Source organism: Heloderma suspectum, chromosome 4 (genome assembly GCF_057233095.1).
Source record: "Heloderma suspectum isolate Gila_16-S chromosome 4, 16-S_ref, whole genome shotgun sequence".
NCBI classification, from domain to species: Eukaryota; Metazoa; Chordata; class Lepidosauria; order Squamata; family Helodermatidae; genus Heloderma; species Heloderma suspectum.
In genome coordinates this window covers 106,969,060-106,987,515 of record NC_139461.1, presented here as the reverse complement: position 1 = coordinate 106,987,515, position 18,456 = coordinate 106,969,060, and the positions used below count along the sequence as shown (strand labels likewise).

Here is an 18,456-nt window from a genome sequence, read left to right as displayed (position 1 = left end):
ACATTAGCTAGCCGAGGTACAGGTGCAAAAGCAGGTGGATGAGGAAGCAGAGATTAGTCCAGGTTGGAGCAGAAGAGAGCAAGAGCTGGTACAAGTAAGATGGAATGAGGTTTGGAAGCAATGCAAAGTGTGGTCTGCTGCACAGGCAGAGACTGCAGGCAGGAAGATATATAGGGGCAGAGTGAATAGTGACCAGTTCACAGCAGGGAGCGCACATCACGAATAAGAGTCTTTTTGACAGGACCTCTGGTTAGAACAGGCACACAGTTAATGCAAAAGAGAGGTGGTTGCTGAGTGACCCAAAGGTTTGTGGTTCCCTAATGCCCAGAGGGCCTAACACGGAGCTTCCTAATCAGATTTGCCAACATTCCCCTTCCCCCAAACGGGTTCTTTTGCCTTTTAACAGCTACAGAGCTGGCCCTGATCACTCACGAAGATGCAGTGATGCGAAAATCTTGTAGTCATGCAGCTGCTGAAAACACTGGAGCCCTGCCGGAAGAAGGGGTGGGAAACACCTCTCAACACAGAAAGCAGATGAGATTTGCTGTCTGTGTCTTATAATCTGGGACACTGGGAAAGTTGTGTTTTCGCCTGCAGATAAATGTTTTAAAAAACCAATCCTGTCTGTGACGCCCCACAGTATAGTTTGTTTTAGGGGGGCCCCCCATATCTTTTGATGTCACCCGACTACAATCATAATGCTGTCTTCTGTGCCAGCCGCAGAGATATGGAAGCAGATGCCTGTGTATGGTGTGTTCTCTTGCTTACACTCTTAGTGTGGCTAAAAGTGGCCCAGCTGGAGCCTGGAATTCTGGAAAGCTTCCCTTTCAGAGGTGGAGAGTGCCATCGTCCGGTAGAAAGGATTATGGCCTCTCTTATTAAAGTGTCACCTTATGCAAAAGCCTATCAAAATCTAGCTGACATCATCACACTTAAAATACTCCACCAGCTGTGTTTCTCACAAGGGACGCTTCCAGAATTCAGAAAGAGTCACGTAGAGATATGATTAAAATGTGGGTTTAAATTAGGTTTCCTGTAGATTCCAGGACTTGGATCCCTTCCCAGATCACTCATGTTCCTCTGTAGTAGCAGCTACTCTCCCGGTCGTGAGGATTTTGTTGTTGTTGCTTTTTAAAATCTTCTCTGGCTACATTTTTTTTTGGTTTCTTGTGTTTGGAATGTGTACTGAGTCCCCCTCACAAACAACTTTTATGTTTAAAATAAACAGCATTTGTGCAGCATAATGACTAAGGGTATCAGCCGGAAGTCCCTGTTCAAATGCTCCTGCAGCCATGAATGCCTTAGATGACGTTAGGTGTCTCTATTGCCTCAGCCTTCCCACCTTCAGTTTTGATAGGATGATAGTGCCCAACTTTGTAGGGTTGTTGTAAATATTGCTGAGATAATATATTTAAATTTATGTAAATCACCCTTGATTTAAATCAGACAACATGGTGCCCTCCAGTTGTTTTGGACTACAGCTTCCACTATCCTAGATCATTGGCCATGCTGGCTGTGGCTGATAGGAGTTGTAGTCTAAAACATCTGAAGGGTGCCCTGGTGGGGAAGGCTCCTTTTAAACACTTATAATGAGCTGTATACATGCTAGGTATTATTTTTAGGTGGCATTTGTGTTGAGAAAACTAACGTCCATAGTCAGAATAGTATAAGGCTTTCTGGGCAATCCAAACGTGTCACCAGATCAACATTTGTGATGCTAATTAAAAGTTGATTCCCGCACTCTGTACTCTTTCAAGCCCCAGCTCCTGGAACCGTGTGAAAATGGATCTTTTCTTGCCTCTGCTTTTCAAATGCAAGTTTCTTGCCTCTGCTTTTCAAATTCAAGTTTGTTTTGTTTAATTTATTCGATTATATCCTGCTTATTCCATAGGCTTGAAAAAATGACCCAGGAACTCGTACATTAGAAGAAAAACTCATATCTCCTCTTTGGGATGGGAGAGGGAAAGAGAAAGGATGATTGATACTTTTTAGTTTGTATAATACCTGGCCCTTTATAGACCTAAAGTGTGTGTGTGTGGGGGGGGGGGAGTTATAGCACAAAGGTTAAACAAAAGGGAAAATGGGAAAGAAGAAATGGAAAAAGATCCAGGGATGCACAGAAAAGATAGGGAGTCTAGTTGCATATACTCTGAGCTATTGGAAAGTAACGGCACGAAGATACAGGTTAGATTATGAATTACTTGAACTGCCCAAACCAGAACAGAGTGGCTGGGTCCACATGTAACAGGAAGCCATGTTTTCCTGCTACAAAATCAGGCCCTGACAAGTCTGAGGCTGACACATTCCTACTCTGTAACGCATCAGAGGAGGAGACTGAAAGCTTCCTGTGCAATTTTAAACTAACCACAGTTCCCTGTGATATTTGAAAGCATAGAACTATGATTTGTTTAAAATATGGTTTCATAACAAGCATTAACCTGAAACCACAGTTTCGTCCTGGATCACTAAACAAACCACAGTTCTCAGAGTTCAGATGTCACAGGAAACTATGGTTAATTTAAAATCTAAAGATGAAGCTTTTGATCTTGTAGACACAGAGGAGGGAGGGAGAACAAGATCCTGAGGCTCACCACTGCTCATGCTTTGCATGCAAAAGGTCCTGGGAAATCCCTGGCATCTCCAGATAGGGCTTGGAAGGAATCCTGTCTGAAACCCTGGACAGCTGCTTCCAGTCAGTGTTGACAATTCTGAGCTAGATGGACCAGTATAAGGCAGCATCCTATGTTCCTATGGCTTCCTGTTATGTGTGAATCCAGCCACTCTGTGGATTGGGATGATGGTTGTGCTGCCATCATGAAAGTCCTTTCTTAGACTCAGGAGGTTTTAGAAATATGGAAACTACCTACTCAGTTGGTAGGACTTACCAGAGGCAAGGGAAAACCTTTCCAGTTCAGAGTTCAATCACCCAGGCTGCAGTTTTAGGACATAAAGTCAAGAAGCTAAGATCAGTCAGTCCCCATTTCAGAAACGCTTGAATGAAACAAAAAAGACGTGTTCATCTTGACGATACTATTCACTAGAGCCATTTCAGTCAGATTTCAGGCAGGATGTGGGTCTGAGACTATTTTGGTTGCCTTGGTGGGTGACGTAGGCTAGGAACTGAATGCGGGGAGAGTGACACTATTAATTCTCTGGACCTCTCAGTGGCTTTCAGTTAGCATGGTATTCTTCTGGAACACCCAATGGGGTTGAGCTTTGGGGCACTGGGTTGCAGTGGTTCCAGTCTTTTTGACAGGACATGTCCGGAAGAGAGCGCTGAAGAACTGCTGTTCAAAACCATGGCCTTTGGCCTATGGTGTTCCACAGGATTCTATCTTGTCCCCTATGTCATTTAATATCTACATGAAGCTGCCGGAAGAGGTTATTTGGAGCTTTGGAGTGAAGTGCCACCAATATACGGATGACACCCAGCTCTATTGCTTTTTGTCACCTAACATCAGGGAATTAGGTGATACCCTTGAACGTTGCCAGGGTGCAATAATGGGCTGGATGAAGGTAAACAAGCTGAAATCAAATCCAGATAGGATGCAGGTGTTGTTGGTCAGGAGAAAGTCAAGTTTGGAAACTGGGATTCAACTTGTTCTGGAAGGAATTTCACTTCACCTGAAAAATTGGGTTCGTAGCTTGGGAGTGCTCCTTCATCCTACTGTTCCTGGATTTCCAGATGGCAGTGCTACCAAGGAATGCATTTGCACAATTACGTTTAGTGCACCACCTGAGTTGGTGTGATTTGGCAACAGTTATCCATGCCTTGGCATTTAGATTATTGCAGTGTACTCTGCACAGGTCTACTTTTGAAGAGCATCCAGAAGCTTCAGTTGATGCAAAATACAGCAGCTAGACTACTAACTGGTGCACATTGTTGTGTTGTTGTTGTTGTTCAGTCGTTCAGTCGTGTCCGACTCTTCGTGACCCCATGGACCATAGCACGCCAGGCCTTCCTGTCCTGTGCTCTCTCCCGGAGCATGCTCAAGTTCATATTCATTGCATCCGTGATGCTATCTAGCCATCTCATCCTCTGCCGTCCCCTTCTCCTTTTGCCTTCAGTCTTTCCCAGCATCAGGGTCTTTTCCATGGAGTTTTCTCTTCGCATTAGGTGGCCAAAATATTGGAGCTTCAGCTTCAGTATCTGTCCTTCCAATGAGCACTCAGGGTTGATTTCCTTTAGGATGGACTGATTTGACCTCCTTGCAGTCCAGGGGACTCGTAAGAGTCTTCTCCAGCACCACAGTTCGAAAGCATCAATTCTTCGGCGCTCAGCCTTCCTTATAGTCCAGCTCTCACAGCCATACATTACTACTGGGAAAACCATAGCTTTGATTAGACGGACCTTTGTCGGCAAGGTGATGTCTCTGCTTCTTACTATGCTGTCTAGGTTGGCCATAGCTTTCCTCCCCAGGAGCAAGCGTCTTTTAATTTCATGGCTACAGTCACCGTCTGCGGTGATCTTGGAGCCCAAGAAAGTAAAATCTGTCACTGCTTCCATTTCTTCCCCTTCTATATGCCAGGAAGTGATGGGGCCAGATGCCATGATCTTCGTTTTTTTCATGTTGAGTTTCAAAGCAGCTTTTGCACTCTCCTCTTTCACCCTCAACAAGAGGCTCTTGAGATCCTCTTCGCTTTCTGCCATTAGGGTGGTATCGTCTGCATATCGGAGGTTGTTGATAATTCTCCCAGCAATCTTAATTCCGACCTCTGATTCATCCAACCCGGCATTTCTCATGATGTACTCTGCATATAAGTTAAATAAGCAGGGTGACAATATGCAGCCTTGTCGTACTCCTTTCCCAATTTGGAACCACTCGGTTGTTCCATGTTCGGTTCTTACTGTTGCTTCTTGACCCTCGTACAGGTTTCTCAAGAGACAGGTAAGGTGGTCTGGTACTCCCATCACTTTAAGAATTTGCCACAGTTTGTTGTGATCCACACAATCAAAGGCTTTAGCATAGTCAATGAAGCAGAAATAGACGTTTTTCTGGAATTCTCTTGCTTTCTCCATGATGCAGCGAATGTTGGCGATTTGATCTCTAGTTCCTCTGCCTCTTCTAAACCCAGCTTGTACTTCCGGTAGTTCTCGGTTCGCATACTGCTGAAGCCTAGCTTGTAGGATTTTGAGCATCACCTTGCTGGCATGTGAAATGAGCGCAATTGTGCGGTAGTTTGAACACTCTTTGGCGTTGCCCTTCTTTGGAATTGGAATGTAAACTGACCTTTTCCAGTCTTGTGGCCACTGTTGAGTGTTCCAGATTTGTTGACATATTGAATGCAGCACTTTAACAGCATCATCTTTTAGGATTTTAAATAGTTCGGCTGGAATACTGTCATCTCCGCTAGCTTTGTTGTTACTAATGCTTCCTAAGGCCCACTTGACTTCACTCTCGAGGATGTCCGGCTCAAGTTCAGTGACCGCACTATCATGGCTATCAGGGACATTCAGATCTTTCCTGTATAGTTCTTCTGTGTATTCTTTCCACCTCTTCTTAATCTCATCTGCTTCTGTTAGGTCCCTGCCTTCTTTGTCCTTTATCATGCCCGTCTTTGCACAAAACGTTCCCTTGAGATCTCCAATTTTCTTGAAGAGATCTCTAGTCTTTCCCATTCTGTTGTTTTCCTCGATTTCTTTGCATTGTTCATTTAGGAAGGCCTTCTTGTCTCTCCTTGCTATTCTCTGGAACTCTGCGTTCAGTTGGGTATATCTTCCCCTTTCTCCCTTGCTTTTCGCTTCCCTTCTTTCATGAGCTACTTGTAAAGCCTCATCAGACAGCCACTTTGCTTTCTTGCATTTCTTTTTCTTTGGGATGGATTTCGTTGCTGCCTCCTGAACAATGTTACGGACCTCCGTCCATAGTTCCTCAGGCACTCTGTCTATCAGGTCTAATCCCTGAAATCTATTCCTCACCTCCACTGTATATTCATCAGGGATATGATTTAGGTCATACCTGAACGGTTTAGTGGTTTTCCCGACGTTCTTCAATTTAAGACGAAATTTTGCAAGAAGCAGCTCATGATCTGAGCCACAGTCAGCTCCAGGTCTTGTTTTTACTGACTGTATGGAGCTTCTCCATCTTTGGCTGCAAAGGACATAATCAATCTGATTTCGATATTGACCATCTGGTGATGTCCATGTGTAGAGTCGCCTCTTGTGCTGTTGGAAAAGAGTGTTTGCTATGATCAGCATGTTCTCTTGGCAAAACTCTATTAGCTTTTGTTAATAGCACATTACAAAGATCATATTACCCCACTATTGAAAGATCTGCACTGGCTGCCAATAGTTTTCTGGGCTTAGTTCTAAGGGACCGCCTCTCACACCATGAGTCTGTCCAGTTATTAAGATCTGCAGCAAAAGCCCTTTTGGAGATACCATCACTCACAGAGCCCATTTGTTGAGCACACATGAAAAGGTTTTATCCTGTATTGTCCCAAACTGTGGAATGCTCTCCCTTTAGAGTTAAGGTTTGCCCCCAGTCTCTTGTATTTTCAAAAAGAAATTAGGGTCTCTTCAATTTAGCCTTTTAATTTGTTTTAGTGTTTAAAATATTTTAGAACCACTAGCTTGGGGATACTCCTGGGTCCAGCTTTGTCACTAGAGGCCCAGGGGATCTTAGTGGCAAAGGGAGCAATCCTTTGGCCACTAGACACTGTCTAGAGGGCCATAGGATATTCTCTTTTCCGGGAACTGACCTCGGAGCCCACGGTTTCCCAGAAAACCGACCTCCCCCCACATCCTCCACGCTTGGAAGAGGAGCCTGGAGCGACTGAAAAGAGGCGAGGCTGGGGGCGTTCCAGGGCAGGGAAAGCAGAGCTGCGTGTACGACACATCCTAAGTGTAGTACACGCAGCCTCCTCTCTCAGTCGGCCCCCTGCAGCTAGACAGCCAAAAACGGCTGTCTAGTGGAAAATAGCAGGGCAGGAGAGGCGCGGCAGGAACGATCCCCTGTGCCTCTCCTGCCTTGCTTAGGATAGGTGGTAGCCTCCAAGTTCGGAGGCAGCCGCCTTTCTTGATAGGATTGTGCCCTTAGAGACCTTTGACTAGCTTAAATTCGTTCACCAGCTACAACAACAACTGGATAGGGATAGTCTGGCCATAGTGGTCCATGCTCTGGTAACTTCCCGACTGGACTACTGGAATGTATGGTATGTGGGGCTGCCTTTGAAGACTACCTGGAAGCATCAACTTGTGCAGAATGCAGGTGCTAGAATGTTAACAAGTGTGGCCAGATGAGATCATATTATAGCGATCCAAAGGGAGTTGTACTGGTTGTGTATTTGCTTCTGGGCCCAATTCAAGGTGCTGGTGCTTATCTGTAATGCCCTGAATGGCTGGAGACCCAAATACCTGAAGGAACCGTATACCAGCCTGTCCATGTCTTGAGATCTGCAGGGAGGCTCCTCTCTTTTACTTATTCTGTGTCTTCTGGATAAAGCGCCTTCTCTCTTTTGGCCCCTCATTTGTGGAACCCTTTCTCCATGAAGTTGTGACTGGTGCCAACTTTGGTATTGTTTCAGCCCCAGGTCAAAACTGTTTTGTGTACCCAGACATTTTAAGCTGGTCAGCTTGTTTTATGGGGTTTTTTACTGTCTTTTCTTGTTTTATGATTGTATGCTATTGTTTTTGTTATATATTTATTGTTCATTGCCCTGATCTCATTTGATGGTGTTCCTTAAATATCCAAACTAAAGAAATCATAGAAATGAATGGCTTTTCTGACAGTAATAGTAATATTACTAAAGAATATTAGGAAGTAAAGGTGTTATGGCAGATCCATCAAACTGGATCTCCCAGGAGACAAGAAAACACCTAGGTGTGCAAGCAAGCAGTATACAAGGAATCTAGAGAAGACATGTGGTGGGTGAGGGGACTGATTTTTGTGATTTTATATTTGTATCACACCTAGCTAACATGGTGCTTTATTAGAAAAAAAGAGCAGTAATAATCATTTTGAAATATCTAAAATGCATAGATTTATTACAGTTTACAAAACAAGGAAGCTGGCTACACTGATGATGGTTACACAGTAGTAATAATTTATTTGGATACCTCTCTTCATATTTGCCCTTGTTTTAACATGTTTATTGTAAGCTGTCTTGTGAAGACCTGCCCTAAAAAGTGGGGCAAAATATATTAAGGGCACAATCCTATCTATGCTTAGACCAAAAAAAAAGACAATCCTTCAACGCCCAGCATTCCCAAGTCTGCATAGGATTACACTCTAACTAAATAAATAAACCATCTTAAAAGCAGACACACATTTAAAGCAATTTACTTGGACTTAAATGGGATCCAGTACGGTGGATGAAATATAACTGCTCTAAAGGTCTGGCGTTTCATTATTATTCTTATTCCTATATTTATATCCCACCTTTTTTCCTCCAAGGAATCCAAGGCATCGTACACAATCCTCCTCCTCTCTATTTTACCCTCACAGCACCCCTGTGAGGTAGGTTATGCTAAGAGTCCGTGACTAGCTCAAAGTCATCCAGTGAACTTCATGGCCGAGTTCGGACTAGAACGTAGGTCCTCTGCGTACTAGTTCACCACTCTAACCACTATGCCACACTGGCTTTTTTACGACTTGGTTTCAGTTGTTGCTGTAAAAGCCCCCACAGTTTTAAATGTGAAAAGAGGAGTTGTGGTTTAGTCTCCGTCTCTGTGGGCTTTAGCAAAGTGCAAAAAGACAGTGATGAAAGAGCACTTATAGGTTATCCAGTCTGTCCCATTCTCCATTTAGCATTGTTCCCTCCAGCATTTTAGCCAGTCTGATTTTCAGGCTCTTTTCTCGTATACCAACCAAACCCTTGCCTTTTCTACTGGCTTATCTTTTCACTCTTCATTATATGTGCCTTGGATCTCTAGCAGACCCAGAAAGGTGAGGAAGTATTGGCTTCCTTTGCCTCAAGTGTAGGTATATATAGATTTCACCCTACTGTTGCGTTGGGTTCTCTGCATATCATTATTAACTGGACAAAGAAGCAGTAATTTTATATTCCAATGAACAATACTGAACCTGAATCATATTTTCAAATGCACTGTACTGTACCATTAACTTTGAAATGTGTAGGAATTAAGGAGAGCATCTGGGTAGACCTAGCGGAAGAACACTCACTGGAAGAACACTCATCAGACTGAACTCAGGGAAAACCCGTTCTTCTTGTTTGCAGCAGAACCTGCTGTGCACAGTGCTGATTGGCTGGAGCTGGTGAGGTTACTAACCAGTTTACCCTTCCCTCTCCCCTGACGTTTTCCAATACGTAACAAATATATTCAGCTTTTTTAAAGAATACAAATGTACATACAGTGCTTTCTTCCTAAATCATGGCAGCAGAGCAAGCTACTGAACCAGCTTTTGATTCACTGACTTTGACATCTATCAGATGGGTTGTGAATTAAGGCAAAAGCCAGGCTCAAGCTGCAGGAGAAAAAACACACCTCTGTATGTAGGTCTGTACACACCCAAAATGTCATTTAGTGACATTAGCCAATGTCATTTCTTCTTATGTTCTCATGTTTATTTGGTAATAGGGATTGGGAAATCACTTGCCACTAGAGTAGAATTTTTTAGCACCAGTTAAGTTTGGCATTGGCAAAAGGAGAAGGGGACAGGAGAGGATGAGATGCCTAGATACCATCACTGATGCAATGAATATGGACTTGAGCACGCTCCAGGAGAGAGCTCAGGACAGGAAGGCCTGGCGTGCTATGGTCCATGGGGTCACAAAGAGTCAGACACGACTGAACGACAACAACAACAAAGTTTGGCATTATAAATGTATGAGATTCATCAAGCAACAGAATTGTTGCAGCCTCTGGAGGGATACCTGTGTTGCAGCACATTAAAAAGTTAACAGACATATTGTGGCATAAGCTTTTGTAGACTACCCTCCATTTCATTAACTGGATTAAGTGTTATCCTGGGTAGGCAGAATTGTCAGTGTTACGTAGCTATCATATCACAGAGGGGAAGGGTAGAGCACGTGCTGTACATGTAAAAGGTTCAGTCCTGGGTGTCTCCAGGTACAGCTAGGGAAGACTCCTGTCTGAAAACCTGGACAGCTATTGGTGGATGGATCAGTGGCTAGGCTGATAGAAGGCAACTTTCTATGTTTGCAATTTGATAAAGGGGGCATCTGAACATCCCATTTACATTAGGGTTACAGGAAATCTTTATAGGCAGCTGTAATTTTGCCATGAGGTCTTTGATCGCTTCTGGGGAAAGGGTTTAATTTTGTAAAACCAATTCTGTAAACATTACAGGTATAAAACCTGGAAACACTATTCCTAACCCAATCTAGTTTAGAAACTGGTGATATATTACTTGGTAGATGAAAGGCCTAAGTCTCTGGGTTTCCCACTCAGCAATCCACCAAAACATGCTTCTGTGAAGCCTCTGTTCATTTCAGTGATGTTTTCATAGGAGCGCCATTGAAATTAATTCTTAGCAGCATTTGGTGCATGGTTGCCCCTGGGCTAAAATATCCATTGTCATCAGGATCTGGCCACTAATACGCTAAATAAATAACAAAGGTAGAATCAAACCAGGCAATATTATATAGTCCTCCAAAATGTTATAAAATAACTTAACCCATTAGAAGAAGCAAATGCTACATTAATAAAGCATTAACACACACATCCCTTTTCAATCTGTTTGGAAACATTTTGATCTTATGGACTTAAAATATGTATAGACTTGTTTCTGTTATTTTATTAAGAAATCATATGGCAGAAATACATTGTTGTTTAGCATGCCTGCAGTACATGTTATTTCACATACATTGATGATTAAATTCTTCCCAGCAGCCTGGATAGTTTCAAGTGTTGGCTGTCCCTCATGTGCCACATATTGTTTTCATATTATTGCCAGGTTTTTTTGAATGGATTGGGGTGTTGTCTGTATTTTGACTCTAATAAGTCTCTAGAATCATAGAATAGTAGGGTTGGAAGGGGCCTATAAGACCACTGAGTACAACCCCCTGCTGAATGCATGAATCCAAGTCAAAGCATCCCTGGCAGATGGCTGTCCAGCTTCATCTTGAATGCCTCCAGTGCGGGAGAGCCTAACACCTCCCTAGGTAATTGGTTCCATTGTCGTATTGCTGTAACAGTCAGGACGTTTTTCCTGATGTTCAGCCGGAAACTGGCTTGCTGTCACTTGAGCCCATTATTCCATGTCCTGCACTCTGGGATGATCGAGAAGAGATCCTGTCCTTCCTCTCTCTGACAACCTTTCAAGTACTTGAACAGTGCTATCATATCTCCCCTCATTCTTCTCTTCTCACTAGCTATCCTGCCCAATTTTGTGCCTGCAAATTTGACAAGCATTCCCTGCACCTCTTCATCCAAGTCATGAATAAAAATGTTGAGGAGCACTGGGCCCAGGACTTAATACAGGAGGGAAATTATGATTTGATAGGTATAACTGAGACTTGGTGGGATGACTCTCATGACTGGAATACAGCAATTGAAGGATATAACTTGTTCAAAAAGAACAGGAGGATCAGAAAGGGAGGTGGGGTTGCACTGTATGTGAAAAATACATATCTCTGCACAGAAATACAGGAGGATGACCTTGATAGCCCCATCGAGAGCATCTGGATCAAAATAAATGGAGCAAAGAATAAAAGGAACCTGATGGTCGGAGTCTACTACCAGCCACTCAATCAAGGAGAAGATGAGGATGAAACTTTTGAAAAGCAAATAGCCAATGTTTTAAGGAAGCATGATGTAGTAGTAATGGGGGGGACTTCAATTTCCCCAATATTTGTTGGGAGACAAATTCTGCAAAACATGGCCCCTCCAGGAAATTCCTGACTTGTATGGCGGATAACTTCCTCCTACAGAAAGTAGAGGAAGGAACTAGAGGATCAGCTATCCTTGACTTGATCCTAACCAACAGAGATGACTTAGCGGATAAAGTAGCAGTTACAGGAACTCTGGGGAAAAGCGACCATGTTGTACTTGAGTTCTTGGTTCTAAGGGAAGCAAAAGCCCAGTGTAGTCAAACGTGTACCCTGGATTTTAGTAAAGCTGATTTTAATAAACTCAGAACAATGATCGGTAAGGTCTCATGGCAAGCGACGCTAACGAGAAAAGGAGTCCAAGATGGGTGGGAGCTTTTAAAAAAGGAAATTCTAAAGGCACAATTACAAACAATTCCAACAAGAAGAAAAGGTGGAAGACAACAGAAGAAGCCAATGTGGCTTCACAAAAAGCTTAGGGATGACCTGAAAACAAAAAAGGACACATATAGGAAATGGAAAGAAGGCCAAGTAACAAAGGAAGGGTACAGGCAGGTAGCGCAGAATTGCAGGGATGGTGTAAGGAAGGCTAAAGCTGAGAACGAGGTGAGGTTAGCGAGGGATGCTAAAAACAACAAAAAGGCTTTCTTCAGCTACGTGCATAGTAAAAGGCAGAGGAAAGAAATGGTTGTTCAGCTATTAAATAAGGATGGCAAAATGATAACGGATGACAAAGAAAAGGCAGAGGTGCTCAATTCCTACTTTGGCTCAGTCTTCTCCCAAAAGAGGCTCTGTGACCCCCCTGGCAAAGGCGAAGTGCAGGCTGAAGGGGCAGGATTGCAGCTTGAGATCGATAGGCATATGGTCAAGGAACACCTAATTACTTTGAATGAGTTCAAATCTCCAGGGCCAGATGAACTGCACCCTAGAGTCATAAAGGAACTGGCAGAAGAGCTCTCAGAACCACTGTCTATTCTCTTTGAGAAATCATGGAGGACGGGGGAAGTGCTAGATGACTTGAAGAAGGCTAATGTTGTCCCTATCTTCAAAAAGGGTAAAAAGGAGGAACCTGGGAACTACAGACCAGTCAGTCTGACATCAATCCCTGGGAAAATTCTGGAGCAGTTGATAAAGTAATCCATCCGGAAGCACCTTGAAAACAATGCAGTGATTACTCAAAGCCAACAAAAACAAGTCCTGCCAGACAAATCTGATCTCATTTTTTGATCAAGTCACCTCCCTTGTGGACCGTGGGAATGCTGTAGATATCATATACCTCGACTTCAGCAAAGCTTTCGACAAAGTGCCCCATGATATCCTGATGAGCAAACTAGCTCAAAGTGGGCTAGATGAAACAACAATCCGGTGGATCCACAGTTGGCTACAGAATCGGACTCAAAGAGTGCTTATCAATGGGACCTTCTCAAACTGGGGAGAGGTAACAAGTGGGGTACCACAGGGCTCAGTCCTGGGCCCAGTGCTCTTCAACATTTTTATTAATGACTTGGAGGAGGAGGTGCAGGGAATGCTGATCACATTTGCAGATGACACAAATTGGGCAGGATAGCTAATACCTTGGAAGACAGAAACAAAATTCAGAGTGATCTGGATAGACTGGAGCGCTGGGCAGAAAACAACAGAATGACATTTAATAGGGATAAATGCCAAGTTCTGCACCTAGGAAAAAGAAACCAAATGCACATTCACAACATGGGGGATATGTGGCTCAACAACACTACAAATGAGAAGGATCTTGGAATTGTTGTCGATCACAAGCTGAATATGAGCCAACAATGTGATGTGGCTGCAAAAAGGGCAAATGCTCTTTTGGGCTGCATTCATAGAAGCATAGCTTCCAAATCCCGGGAAGTACTAGTTCCCCTCTACTCAGCACTGGTTAGGCCTCATCTGGAGTACTGTGTCCAGTTCTGGGCACCACACTTTAAGAGGGATGCAGACAAACTGGAGAGGGTTCAGAGGAGGCAACAAAGATGATCCGGGGACTGGAAACAAAGCCCTATGAAGAGAGACTGAAAGAAGTGGGCATGTTGAGCCTTGAGAAGAGAAGACTGAGGGAAGATATGATAGTTCTCCTCAAGTACTTGAAAGGTTGTCACAGAGAGAAAGGCCAGGATCTCTTCTTGATCATCCCAGGGTGCAGGACACGGAATAATGGGCTCAAGTTACAGGAAGCCAGATTCCGGCTGAACATCAGGAGAAACGTCCTGTTAGAGCAATACGACAACGGAACCAATTCCCTAGGGAGGTGGTGGGCTCTCCCACACTGGAGGCCTTCAAGACGAGGCTGGACAGCCATCTGTCAGGGATGCTCAGACTTGCATTCCTGCATTGAGCAGGGGGTTGGATTTGATGGCCTTGTAGGCCCGTTCCAACCCTACTATTCTGTTATTCTATGATTCTACCCCTCTCATTACCTCTCCCCAGTTTGAGAAGATCCCATTGATAAGCACTCTTCTGTAGCCGACTGTGGATCCACCTGATAGTTGTTTCACCATTCACTTTTAGCTGGTTTGCTGATTCAGGATATCATGGGGCACTTTGTCGAAAGCTTTGCTGAAGTCTAGATATATTATGTCCACAGCATTCCCACAGTCCACAAGGGAGGTTACCTGATCAAAAAATGTGATCAGATTAGTCTGGCAGGATTTGTTCTTGACAAATTTGTTCTTGACAGGATTTGTTCATGACAAAACAATCACTGCATTGTTTTCAAGATGCTTACATTTTGATTGCTTCATAATCTGCTGTAGAATTTTCCCAGAGATTGATGTCAGACTGACTGGTCTGTAGTTCCCAGGTTCCTCCTTTTTGCCCTTTTTGAAGACAGGGACAACATTAGCCCTCCTCCAGTCATCTGGCACCTCACTCGTCCTCCATGATTTCTCAGAGATAATAGACAGTGGTTCTGAGAGCTCTTCTGCCAGTTCCTTTATGACTCTAGGGTGCAGTTCATCTGGCCCTGGAGATTTGAACTCATTCAAAGTAATTAGGTGTTCCTTGACCATATGCCTATCGATTTCAAGCTGCAATTCTGCCCCTTGCCTGTACTTTGCCAGCGGAGACCAGTCTAGTCAGTTTATACCACTGACAACTGGAATCCTGGCCTACTCTTCAGTGAATAGTATTATGATGTCAAGGTTTAGGCAGGTGGAAGCCTGGGGCTTAAAAGGAATAGGTAAAGCAGCTGATTTTAACGGGCACTGCCAAGTTAAGCAATGCCCCACCATCATAGCCTATGCTCCAGCTCCATCATAGCCTGGAGCTGGATCTATGAAGATTCATTGGCATTTTCCTCTATGCATTTCAAACAACAGTTCCTATTTAGATACCCATTTGTCAGAGGCTGGTCTGAAACTCTTGTATGACCATCTGGTGCAGCACACTCATGCAGCACCAGAGTTCTGAATAACAGAAAACTGGCTCTCCTGAGCTTTTGCACCCTCACTTCCCTGAACGGGAAGTTCAGGCTCAGTTTCAAGTGAAGGAGGCAGCAGTGGAGACTTACGAGATCTTTGTAATGATCTTTTTATAAATATACATGCTGAGTAGGTAGTGAGAGGAAGAACAAAGCAGGACAAGTACCCTAAAAGCTTAAACTGTGTCTCCAACAACATCCAAACTACTTCAATTTTGACTTCTTTGTTACACATACTTTGCTAGGCAAAAACTAGGTCCAGCCCAGAGCCTGGCAGGTAAGTGTAATTGTTATGTACTTGATTTATTTACTTATCTATTTACTTCACTTACCTACTTGCTTAGTTTAGCTAAAGTTCTCCAGCTGCCCAGTTTCCAACCATCCAGGGTTCCATTCTTATTGAAATGATTGTAACAGAGAGACAGGTGTCATGTGTCTGATAAATTCTTACGCAGAGACATGGCATGGCATCATGGACACAGACTTAATCAGTATACGTTGCTGGAGAATGAAAGATTGGATATTATATTTTAGAATCTTAGAATTTCACATTCTTAGAATTGTATGAGTCATAATTCACTTGCATGAACTAGCAGAAAACAACTAACAGAATAATGCGCCTACTAAATATACGTAACCATGTTCTTTGAACAAGAAGCTTAAAAACAATGCAGTGAATCTGATATTCACATGCTGCAAATCCTAGGTGGAATTGATGCTTTGTAACATTCGCGAATGTCAGCATTCAGTGGTGCATGTCTTTGATTGTTAGGCATACAGTGGTGAATGCTGACAATCTTATTTAGGAGACTGGACGCATTCATTGGTGTGTGTCTGTAATTTTGGACATCCACAAAATTCATCTTGGGTTGTCAACATTCACATATATGTCAGCATTCACCACATTTCAGACTGTCACTGTACCATATATATTCTAGTATTCCCACGTGCATCTTTACATATTGACTGAGAATTCTGCTGTTCCATTTAATGAGCGTACAGTTCAGAAGCTCAGTTCATTTACAAAAAAAAGCCAGCCCTGATTAATCTTATTAATAGCAGAGTTCTAGGGTCATTATGGAAATATCTGTTTTCTCAAACAATAATTATAAACAGCAGCTAAAAATAAAAATAAGCAATAACTTCGGACATACTCAGGATGAGTTTAAACAACAGGATCAATAGTTTGGCTTCTAAAATGAATAGATGCCTTCCAGAAGTTCCTGGCTTCTTGATTAATTTTAGGCTGGCTAGTAGAGCCTTACAAAAGGCTTTTAAGGGACAGATAGAGGTTCTTATAATAAAGGTCTCCATGGGGGATACCACATGATACTTTAACTTTCTAATTTATCTTGAGGCAAAGACTCTCCAGGATTGGGCCATATTTCTTGCCAAAGCTTTAGATTGGCTCATTTGGGTCACCCTCGTGGGTTGTTTGGCTAAGGTGGTAACTTGAACATCAGGAAAATGTTTACATTTACCTGGCATTCTCATTGTCCCTTACATGAAGGCAATTCCTAGCAATTCATTTACAGTAGAGCGGGGGTGGGCAGAAAGCATCTCCAGATGTTTTGAACTTCAACTCCCAGAATACCTGACCATGGCCATGCTGGCAGGGGCTTCTGGGAGTTGGTCCAAAACTTCTGAAGATCTACCTTCTGCCCACCCCTGCAGGAGAAAACATGTAGGCCATGAACTTCTATTACAGTAAAGGCAGATAGCTAGCATGCTACCATCAGAATCCTCTTTCTCCTAGCCATCATGAGTTTCTTGTGCATAGAGGCCTTCCTAGAACAAAAGACATATTAGACAAGGAGCTAGGGTGATGCCAACAAAATACACATGTAACCATCGTGGTTGAGCTTCTCAGTATCAAATTGATCCCATGTTGTCACATCTACATCTAAATCTGGCTAGATTGGATTGTATTATATACCACCTCACTAATCCCCCCCCCCCCCAACAAGGAGGCAGGCATTATTAGCCTGGTACATAACCACCAGACCTTCCCTAACCAAATGGGCAGAAGATTTGGAGCTTACTAGGAACAACATGGGAGTAACTATAGAAGTGATAATAACCACACTGCTCTACGCAACACATAAATGGGGCCCAGCCATTCTCCAGAAGGAATCACAGTCAGCAACATGTCACCATTCTCCATGGAAGAGATTACTCAATAAAATGGTTTGTTTGAATATCTACATACTCCAGAAATTAGGAAATGCCTGAGTAGCTAATGAGGGAAGGTTGGAAGACAGTGCCGAGAACATTAGAAAGAAGGGGATGGCTGGTCGCAGGGAGTGGGCAGGTTTTGCTGGCACAATTTGGTCTTAAAATAGTAACTTCTTAATTGGTTTTAATTTGCTCTTAGCTATTTACATAGGCAGGCAGGATAGCCAAGTTTAATGTTTGTAAAAGAACCTGTGTTAATGAGAGTTTCTTGCCTGGTTTTATCTCCATGTAAATGACTTTATAAATGGTCATACTGCTGTAATTTCCCATGCAACAGAGGAAGATAATGTTCTGTAAATATACAGCATCCCAAGATGGTAACAAGGTGACTAAAACAGATTGGGTTGTATCCAGCATCTGCCTTCTGTGAGAGGAAGTTGCCAACTTATGGAAGGTCCCCTCTTGTGGAAGGTCCCTCTGCCTGATTTTTTGGGATGCCCCGTCCCTCCACAACACAGCTCACCCTATTCAGCAGGGTCTCCCTGTGGAACACTTTCAGGGGGCTGGAGGGGCTTCTATGGGAAGGAGGGGGTGGGGAAATCCACTCCCTTCAGTGCAGTGATCCAGTGTAAATTTGGATTCAACCCACTGAAACTTAATTTTGTGCTCTGTGCAAGACCCTGTACATGTAAACAAAGTCTGTTCATGTGAACTGTTCACATGATGCCTCTAAATCTTGTCACTGTGATCATATGAAGAAGTCCAGTGATAATCTTCATCTTGGCATTTTTCAAAATCTGAATGTTGTATTATAATGAAAGTTACAGTAAGATTACATTAGATTACTGGTTGCTGAAATAAAGATCACATAGAACAGAAAGCTCACACTTGAGTAAACAGAATTTAGTGACGTTTCATGTAGATCCCAACACTATGGTGTGTGTTTCCACAAAATTGCTTTAAGGCAAGAGGAAATGCTGCTATTCCCAGAAGAATGCAAAGGATTAGGCTCCATTCCCTGAGCTCCAACTTGTATTAATTAACCTACATGAAAGCTCTCTTGGGTTAATCACTGTGGAGTAGAAGAGGCT

The 18,456-nt window shown here is 43.2% G+C and overlaps 2 protein-coding genes across 41 annotated transcripts in view; one reads left to right on the top strand and one right to left on the bottom strand.

Moving 5' to 3' along the window:
- The window catches only part of ATXN1 (ataxin 1), a 314,572-nt gene that overhangs the window by 293,590 nt on the left and 2,526 nt on the right, over positions 1 to 18,456 (top strand). The window lies entirely within an intron of this gene.
- Positions 15,314 to 18,456, bottom strand: part of GMPR (guanosine monophosphate reductase) — a 64,677-nt gene continuing 61,534 nt past the window's right edge. For all 3 annotated transcript variants that reach the window (XM_084850256.1, XM_084850260.1, XM_084850259.1), the window contains one exon: positions 15,314 to 15,691. In XM_084850256.1, coding sequence (XP_084706382.1) covers positions 15,638 to 15,691 — 54 coding nt within the window. In that variant the 3' untranslated portion in view covers positions 15,314 to 15,637. The remainder of the gene's footprint in view (positions 15,692 to 18,456) is intronic.